This window comes from Coregonus lavaretus (genome assembly GCF_964263955.1).
Source record: "Coregonus lavaretus genome assembly, chromosome: 13".
NCBI classification, from domain to species: domain Eukaryota; kingdom Metazoa; phylum Chordata; class Actinopteri; order Salmoniformes; family Salmonidae; genus Coregonus; species Coregonus lavaretus.
The window spans coordinates 48,584,664-48,593,680 of NC_140000.1; the positions used below are offsets into that span (position 1 = coordinate 48,584,664).

Sequence of the window (9,017 nt, forward strand, 5' to 3'; positions counted from 1 at the left end):
TAATCCACACAAAACTATCTTGTATTCAAAGCGTAAAAAGCACACCTCCTTAATTCAAGTAAACTAACTTTCCCAGCAGTGAATGTTGTAGAGTTAACAGCTCATTATTTTCCTAATCTAACTAACATGCCTTGGTATTCACATCCATATACAATATGGAGGGCACAGCAATAGGTGTCTGTCTGGTCAGTGTGAGTGAAGAGGTGTCTTCAGTAGGTCTGGACTTCCTGCTGAGCCACCTCCAGCAATATCTGAAGCTGCTTACTGCAGTAGTCTGGAGAATAGAGAGACAGTCCCTTCAGTGACTCGCAACAGCCATTACTATCCCCCACAACACCACCCTCACCTGACATTTCTGCTATCAGTAATTCAGTATGATGACAATGGCATTATAGTGGCATGATAAGGGTGTGTGACTCACTGAAGAGCTTTCTCCATCTGGTGGGCAGGCGTGAGCGGTGGACGGTCAGGTAGTAGACAGGGACTCCAGATAGGGTGAGAGCACAGCTGCCCCCTGTGTTCCAGGGGTCTGAGTACAGAGACAGCCCAACGATGAAGAAGCACACCACTGTGAAGGTGACTGCGATGGCCAGTGGCACCTAGTAGACAGAATAGAATTATGAGCTGATCATAGGAATAAAACCATAGGTAAACTGTAAAGAAACAGCCAACTAGTAAGTACCAAACAAGTGACATAAGTTAATTATAGTAGTCATAGCAACCTTGAAGGGTCTTGGGTGGAGGGGGAAGCGGTAGCGATGGATGAGCATCCCCATGGTCGCCATGGCAATGAAGAGCCACCGAGAGAAGGAAGCAAAGTTGATCAGCTGGAAGATCTCTCCTCTGGCCACCATCACTACCACCAATGGATACTGCAGGAAGGACAACACAAACATCTCAACTGGACCATGAAAGCATAGACCTACCTCATCAAACCAATAAGGACATACCCACAATACAGATGTCTATAAAGGGACTCTAATAGGGTTGACAAGGTAGACTATGGGCAGTAGTATTAGACTATACCAGCAGCAGCACAGCAGGCAGGGGCGTATTTCTACGGATGTGGATCATTGAGAAGAGGACTGGCCAGTGTCCCTCCCTGGCCCCCACGAACAGCATCCTGCACCACGGACAGACAGACGTCTCGTGAATAGAACCAGCCAAGCGTACATTAAGGTGTACGTTTCTGAATTACGAGAGTGCAGCTTTATTACCTGGGTGCTCCAAAGAAGCCACCATTCAGCGCCCCAAGACAGGATACAGCAACCAGTACAGGAATCACAGAGGCCAAGCCGTGAAGAGCACGGTTGGCAAACGTCTGCGATAAACAGACAGCATATATGAGGCTGACATGCAGTTCATTTCACATGTAGTTATTTTCCTTCTCTTGGCTTTGACCATCTGATGCCACAGTACTGACCACAGCCACCGCGTCAGACACAAGAAGCTCCTCTGCTGTCATCATGGTGTAATAGGCCACGTTGACAAGAACATAGCACACAGTCACCGTCACCATGGAGAAGATGATTGCCAGTGGGATGTTTCTGACAAAATAGAGCAGACAAACACAGACATGAGGGTACTTGATTTTTTTGTGTGGAAATAAATGGTCAATCACATCGTTTTTTTTTTTTTTTTAATACCTATTTGGGTTAATGACCTCCTCTGTGACAAAATTCAGATAAAACCTGCAAAGAAAGTAAAAGATGTCAATTTAACAGTTAACAGTTCTTTATGGATAACACAACAATGGTATGACATTTGATTTTCTTGTGCACTGCTTACCATCCACCATAGGCATATAGACCAGAATAAAAGGCCAATGGTAGCTTATCCAGTGTTAGTGTATCAATCTCAAAGCCATTCTGGAAGTTCTCTGTCTGTCCTAGAGAGGGGAGAGAGAAAGACGAGTTAGCTGGTTTGATTGAATAGGGTCCTGGGTATATTGTATGTATCATGTATCATGTTACTATACCAAAACCACTACCCCACCTCTGGCTAATGCCATGATGCCAGGAACGATGATTAGGACCAGGGCAAACATCTTGATGAATGTCAGTGTGACCTGGGTGCGAGAGGCCAGGGTCACACTCCAGCAGTTTATCGCCACCACAAATGCTACAGGGAGAGGGGGAAGATAGGCCTAGTTGAAACAGCGTTCCATTGTAATTATACCATTCACAAAGTCATATAGATTGTATTTTATCACTCACTCACTCCAAGGATGCTGACCAGTTTAATCAGCGCTGTGGGAGGAGCACAAGGGCTGAAAAAGGGTTCCACCACATAACGTCCAAACGCCAGGGACACGTAGGAGGCTACAGCTGGCCTTTACAGTCCACATGGAGTACAGTAAAAGCATTAGACAAACTTGTACTAAACTATACTGTCTCCTAAACTATTCTAAGAGTGTATGAAAAGAGACACAGAGATACAGGCTGCTGACCTGATAAATAAAAACTCTGCCCAGAGTCGCAGGAACGCAGGCAAGGGTCCTAATGTCTCCAGCAGATAGGTGTAGTGGCCCCCTGACTTTGTAAAAGTGGTTCCCAGCTCAGCATAGCACAAGGCCCCTGGACAAAGGACAGAGACAGATGACACATCTCCCACAGGGCACAGGCGTCAGTTCAACGTCTAGTTTTGATTTACATTTGGTTGAGTTGTCAACTAACGTGAATTCAACGTGAAATCAACAAAAAATGTCACCATGTCTTTGGATTTAGGTGAAAAGTTGGGTGAAAAAAAGACTACATTCCCTTACGTTGATTACTTTTTTCAAATACAGTCAGTTTTCCATGTTGACTCAACGTCATCACATTGAATTTCTTGGTTGAAATGATGTGGAAACAATGTTGATTCAACAAATTTTTGCTCAGTGGGCTGGGATATTTTATATTGTATCACTATCTCTATACATTCAGGAAACTGATTTTTTTTTAATATTCACTATTCCGTGCATATCATTAGTTATTGCTGTGCTTATAACTGTGGTATAATAAAGTTAAAAACTTGGGGGAAACTTGGGAAATATCAGCCAGACATCCACCCCCTGCTTTCAGCCCATGCTACCCTTTTGATCTGTTTATTTGGTCAGCCATAGGCTATTACCCTATAAACAGTCTTTATGAATAGTACAGATCTTAATTTGATCACTTTTGTTGCTGAGAATTTTCCTGCACAGCAGGAAATGCAAACTTGTAGTGTATTTGAGGTTTAAAAAGGCTTCTAAAGTTTGTAATTTCCACATTTCAGACTTGATTTGCCCTAATGAAAAATGCATCAACCCCTACAAAAATTGCCATTAATTGTAATCACATAATAATTCATATTTCCTGTTCCTGCAGGCTCCTTTTCCTGCTGTAGCAAACTGGCTCAAATGAAGATCCTATATCTGTATATTAAACCATCAGTTTAATAGTAAACATTGTTAATGTGCGTTAATGATACAAGTAATAGTGGAGGCATGTATGACAATAACCTGTACAGGGAACTGTTATCTTAATTAAATAAGATAAGTCAAAGTTACTTTATAGTTGCAAAGGTTGATCGCATGTGCAAATACCAGAGGATTGTGGACCCTGGCCAGATGATTCAGCTAAGTGTCACGAATGTCGGTGGAATGCGGTAGGCCAGAGTCAAGCGCAGGATACAGAATGAGATGAAGAACCACTTTACTGAGAAGTAAAGAAATACAAGAAAACCTCCAACAACAAGGGAGGAGCAAAACCCGCTCACAAAATGACACTCGTACAATCCAATAAACACGCACACCACACAGTGGACGTGAACAGGTTAAATAGGGAAGACAAAATAACATAATAGGGAACAGGTGTGCAACAACAGACAACAATCAAATGAACATAGAAACATAAAACATAGAGCGGCAGCAGCTAGTACTCCGGTGACGAAGAACACCGAAGCCTGCCCGAGCCAGAAGGAAGGGCAGTCTCGGCAGAATCCGTGACACTAAGTGAATACACAGTTTACTGACAAAGAAAATACAGAAAGTACTAGATTACACTTCTGGGGTAGCCTACACTTCCATTTGGGGAGTGAATGTTGTGTGCTGCCTGTGAATTAAAGGGGCAGTGCAGTCAACAACATGATTTACCAGTGTTTTATATATATTTCCACACTATGAGGTTGGAAAAATACTGTGAAATTTGGAAAATTATGATAATGCCCTTTTAGTGTAAGATTTTAGTGTAAGAGCTGTTTGAAAAGACTGCCAGAAATGTCAGCTCGTTTTGCATGGGTGGAGTTTTGGCCTACCTGGCGACATCACCAGGCAGTATAAGTTAATAGACCAATAACAATAATAGACCTCTCTGCCAATAACAGCTAGTTTTTAGGTTACCTATCTCTCCCATTAGGCTCCTCCAATTAGGTTCCTCATTCAGACCTCTCCCAGACAGAGTGAGAAATTGCTTTTAGCTAAGAAGCTCTTTTTGTATATTTTTGACAATTTTTAATTGAAAACAATCACAGTAAGGTACTTAATTGTTACCAAGAAATGATTTGATATTGAGATAAAAACGGCTGCATTGGACCTTTAACAATACTGAATCAGCCTGATGTGTGAATTCTTAATAAAAATGTTTCAGGATGGATATTATGTTAGCAACTGCCACTCTCAAACATCACAATTATACACCTCCTGCCTTCATAGGTACCCACTACCTCTTTTAAAATGACAGTTGGTACTTACCGAAGGTCGAGAGGACCCCACACAGTGCCCACACCACCAGTGACAGCCCCACACTACCACTGTTAATCAGAACCCCTTTTGGTGCAATGAAGATGCCGCTGCCCACCACGGTACCGATGATGAAGGAGATAGCCGGAAGCAGACCTATCGTCCTTCTCAGGTGGATCACCTTATCTTCTTTCTTCTCCTTCACCTCATCCCCCTCTTCCTTTGACTGAACTCCATCTATGCCCATGCCTCAGCAGCCTTGAAGGTGTGCATACACCTTGTTTAGACAGCCAGCAGACACCAACACCTTCCAGTGAATAAATCAAATACCAAAAGTTACTTTTAAGCAGCAAAAATCCTTTCACATTCCAGTTTTAAGAAAACAGAGAAGTAGTCCCTTTAAGTGAACAAAAAGTATTCTCTCTTTATGAACATAAAAGTATTATCATTCCTTCTATGGATAAACTATAACATTCATATCACTCTTCTTATACTGAAACTACTTGTATGTATCCAATGAAGACTGCTGTATGTAGAGGACGAGTATAGAAGACAAGCTGAGAGACGAGACAAGCTGAGTGGAGCTGTAGGAGCTGAACGGGTAGACTAGTATACCCCTCACACTTGCACAAGGCCCTCTCCCCTGAACTTGTTTTTTACCCCCTCATTGGCTCTTGCAAATCAGATCAGTCAGTAACCACGGAAACTCACCAATCCTGCACAAGCTGGGAACAAAGCCAGCAGTCTTCCCAAGCTTCAACAACATGAGTAATGAAGGCAGTTTAGACGGGTCAAAGCCATGCTGCATTCATTGGACTGAGTGTGAGTGTGTGTGTGTGTACGTGCGTGCATGCATGCATGTGCGTGCGCACTAAAGTTTTTGTGGTCTTTGCGTGTGTGTGTGCCTGTGTGTGTGAAGTTTTGCTTGTGTGCACAGCTTTAAACACGGAATTCCATGGGGCGAGAACCCAAACCCCCCTTGTAGCGGCAGCTGTACAGATGACAGGGGGGTTGCTTTCAACAACAACTTCACAACAGAGAAAGTATACGCGCTATAGGAGCAGATGGCCTTATTGATGTTCTCTCTAATATCCAGAAAATATCAGTATAATTCATTCATAACCAAATCATAACCAAATAACATCAAATGTGGCACAAATTTCAACACTAAAATGGGGTTGAATGCATCGTCAAACAATTGGCTTCTCATTTCTGTCGCTCTGCACACACTCCTGATGAATAACAGCAAGGTCATGTAGTTTGCCCCTGTGTGTGAACTGTGAAGTATTTCTGTCATGAGCAAAGAAACTTCAGAGTGAGACCTCATGTGAGGATTCAACAGTAAACTGTTAAAAAATGTATCTGCTCTCTCATTTCATAACGCTTGGGAGACTGTGGCTGTCCATTTCAGTTCATCCGTCGCTTGGCTGCCTATTGTTAAAAATGTGTCAACACAGCAGGTAACAAAGGCATTATAGCTGCTTTATTTTCATTTGACATGTTTTGTTGTAATTGCATGTGTTGACAATGGGTGCCGGCATTTCTGGGAAACTAAGTGTTGTATTCACAATAACTTATCTGACATGTCACCACTCTACACCACCACATTATGTGACTTGAATAATACAGAAAGGGAAAGTATGCCGTTTCTTTTTTTCTTCTTTTCATGTTTATTCAGCTGAACGTTGTGAGGATGTTTGGGAGAGATCCCTACTGCTATGAAAAATAAGGATTTCAAATTGCTGCAGGTCCAACATCAAACATCATGTCTAATATTTAGTACCTTCTAAAATCGGTCTCTCAACAGAAAATTTAGGAAATGAAAGTCGCTTAACACCCAAGCCTTACTTTGCAACGTATTATTAGCTCATGGTATAGAGATATTTTGAGTTCTACAACTTCATCACTTTCTGTCCTTACAAAAACAGTGATGCAAAGGTGTGTGCAAATGTTCCATTGTTCCAGAGATCCCACAAATCAATTATCATATTCAGTGGTTACATTTATGAATTAGTTAATTAATACTTTAATGTCGCATAGGGAAATCTGATTGCAACATTCCTTTTTCTTTGAATTGCAAGCATATTTTGGAGGGTGTCAAAAGAGGTACCAAAAGACCCACTCATCCCGCACGCCGGGCGAGCTAAATCGAGCGCACATGGAGGTTCGCGTATGAATAAGAACGCAAGTGATTGGCTGCCTTGTGTTCATGAGTAATCTCTGAATATGATTGGTGGCGAGTGCGGAAGTCAAATAAGAGCATGTAGATTGCCTCAGAATGTAAACAAATTTGTACAAGGCAGGTACCACAGTTTTTTGCAATTAAACTTACCACCACCACATAATTGATGGCACGTTTAACATATTGGTAAATACATTACTAATGTTTGTTTGACAGTCGGTGATGCGTCTTACAATTTGTCGGCACAAACAACTAAATAGAAGTAACGTTAACTGCATACAGTACAATGAGGAGCAACTCGTCCACCTCAATGGTTCACACTCTCAGCTTCGGGTCTGTCCGTCAAAGCCCCCCGCTGAGTTCAAATGTTGGACTGACACATGGCCTGTTGGACTCAGCTGCCGAACAGTTAATGGTTCAGAAGGATTTCCAAGCTGCGTTCGACACATGTGAGAGAGGCCTGGAGAGCCTTTTAAACGCGGAGCAAGAGGACAGTAGGTGGGTACTAATTCTTATAATTTGCTCTGCTTTTATGACATGGTCCTTGTTGCATTGCATATTTGGACTAAACCGTTGTCCATCTGACTTTCAGGTATGGTGAGTTGAAGGCTGCAATCTGCATTGTGGGGATTCAAGCATTGGCTGAACTCAATCAGTGGCCTGGTGTACTGGCATGGATTCTGCAGCATTATGAGTGCCCTGAGAAAATACCTGCCAAAATAATGCAGATGTGGTGAGGAAAATTTAATATGGTTAATATGCAGGCACTCATTTCTTGCACACAATTTATAACAGTGCTATACACTGCAGACACTGCACATTGTGATCTATGTTTTCAATTGGCATGTAAATGTATTCCCTAATTCACCCTGATGTCATGTTTTTCTCTCTTCATTTTTGTAGCATACTCCTCTACACCAAAGTGGGTGAGCAAGCTATGATGCAGGAGGCAGGCAATGTTTGGCTGTGCTGTCCATCCAATGGGAGATTGGCAGGATTTGGGACTGTAGCAGAGCTGTATTTACTGCATATTCTAGTGCCTTTAGGTCATATGACAGAGGCACGGGAGTTGGTTTCTGGTGAGGTGGGAGGTATTGCATTCACAGAGGACCAGAAACAAACAGCACTGGATATCGTGGAGAATAAAGAGAACCTCAGCCAAGAACAACCTCCAAGCCCTAGTCCAAACCCCAGTCCTGTGGTGGTGGCTGCTGGACTTAACACACCTCAAGGTGCATCTCACTTACAGTTACATTAACCCTTTGTATTGACTTTAATGCTGCCAGACAGTGTCACTGACTGTGTGTTTGTGCTTTATAGGTGCTGTGATTCAGAAACTTGAGGCCTTGCTTTTCAACAGAGGACTATCAGTAGCCAGTGCTGGGTCATTCCCTCTTCGGAGAGTCTTTCTGGCTGTGGTCCTTCTCTATATGCTTTTTGTCCGGATGGATCCAGGTAAACAACAAAAAACTATATTGTAAGCCTATTATTCAATCATTGAAAGAAACTGTCAACATCCAAATAATGTGGTTGCTTTAGTTAATACTAGTCTAGCACTTAGCATACAGCTTTTGTCTAGCTTTTGATTGCACCTAACCTACCTACAGTATTTAAGCACCTAAGCGCTGAACAGCGATAGATAGATATCAGAACATAAAGAGCAGAAATGTTATGATGATTCTTGGCTTCTCCACAGCTCATCCCTCATCTTTCCCCTGGATCTCACGGCTGCTGCAGATGCTGAAGCAGATGTGGGACGCCATGTTTGCTCCTTACTATCAAGCCAGAGCTCAGAGCTAAGAACTGTAAAACCATACAGCCTGGTGCTGGGACATCATGAGATCACCGTTGACCCTTAATCATGTAAATATGAATTACTGACTGAGATAAAGAGAGAAAATCAGGGGTGCTTTTGTTGCCAGCCACAACAACATGGATACCTGTCATATCAGAATGTGAACAACATGGATACCTGTGAAGGCAGACTGTGAGCAACATGGATACCTGTGAACGCAGAATGTGAACAACATGGATACCTGTGAAGGCAGAATGTGAACAACATGGATAGCTGTGAAGGCAGAATGTGAAAGTAACAGGCAGAATTAATTTCCCTGGTGTTGCAGATTCAGTTGCTCC

General features: G+C 42.5%; 2 protein-coding genes across 2 annotated transcripts; one reads left to right on the forward strand and one right to left on the reverse strand.

Annotated features, from left to right (window-relative positions):
- Positions 1–182: 182 nt before the first annotated feature.
- On the reverse strand, positions 183–4,946 carry LOC311139498 (cystine/glutamate transporter-like; the record flags this gene model as incomplete). Its single annotated transcript, XM_084174379.1, has 12 exons — positions 183–274; positions 422–599; positions 723–872; positions 1,027–1,123; positions 1,218–1,321; positions 1,424–1,547; positions 1,647–1,691; positions 1,789–1,888; positions 1,996–2,121; positions 2,217–2,321; positions 2,439–2,576; positions 4,712–4,946. The coding sequence occupies 12 exons, from the start codon at positions 4,944–4,946 to the stop codon at positions 210–212; spliced, it is 1,467 nt and encodes a 488-aa protein (XP_084030505.1). The 3' UTR covers positions 183–209.
- A 2,060-nt stretch (positions 4,947–7,006) lies between these two features.
- On the forward strand, positions 7,007–9,017 carry LOC311139534 (peroxisome assembly protein 26-like). Its single transcript, XM_084174418.1, has 5 exons — positions 7,007–7,379; positions 7,474–7,614; positions 7,785–8,113; positions 8,202–8,336; positions 8,578–9,017. The coding sequence occupies exons 1-5, from the start codon at positions 7,168–7,170 to the stop codon at positions 8,679–8,681; spliced, it is 921 nt and encodes a 306-aa protein (XP_084030544.1). The 5' UTR covers positions 7,007–7,167; the 3' UTR covers positions 8,682–9,017.

Bases quoted from the DNA above. Each gene is read 5' to 3' on its own strand.
- LOC311139534 (XM_084174418.1), top strand. From the start codon at position 7,168: ATGAGGAGCAACTCGTCCACCTCAATGGTTCACACTCTCAGCTTCGGG. The intron at 8,114-8,201 runs GTGCATCTCACT...TGTGCTTTATAG, and splicing joins TGGACTTAACACACCTCAAG to GTGCTGTGATTCAGAAACTT. The intron at 8,337-8,577 runs GTAAACAACAAA...GCTTCTCCACAG, and splicing joins TTTTGTCCGGATGGATCCAG to CTCATCCCTCATCTTTCCCC.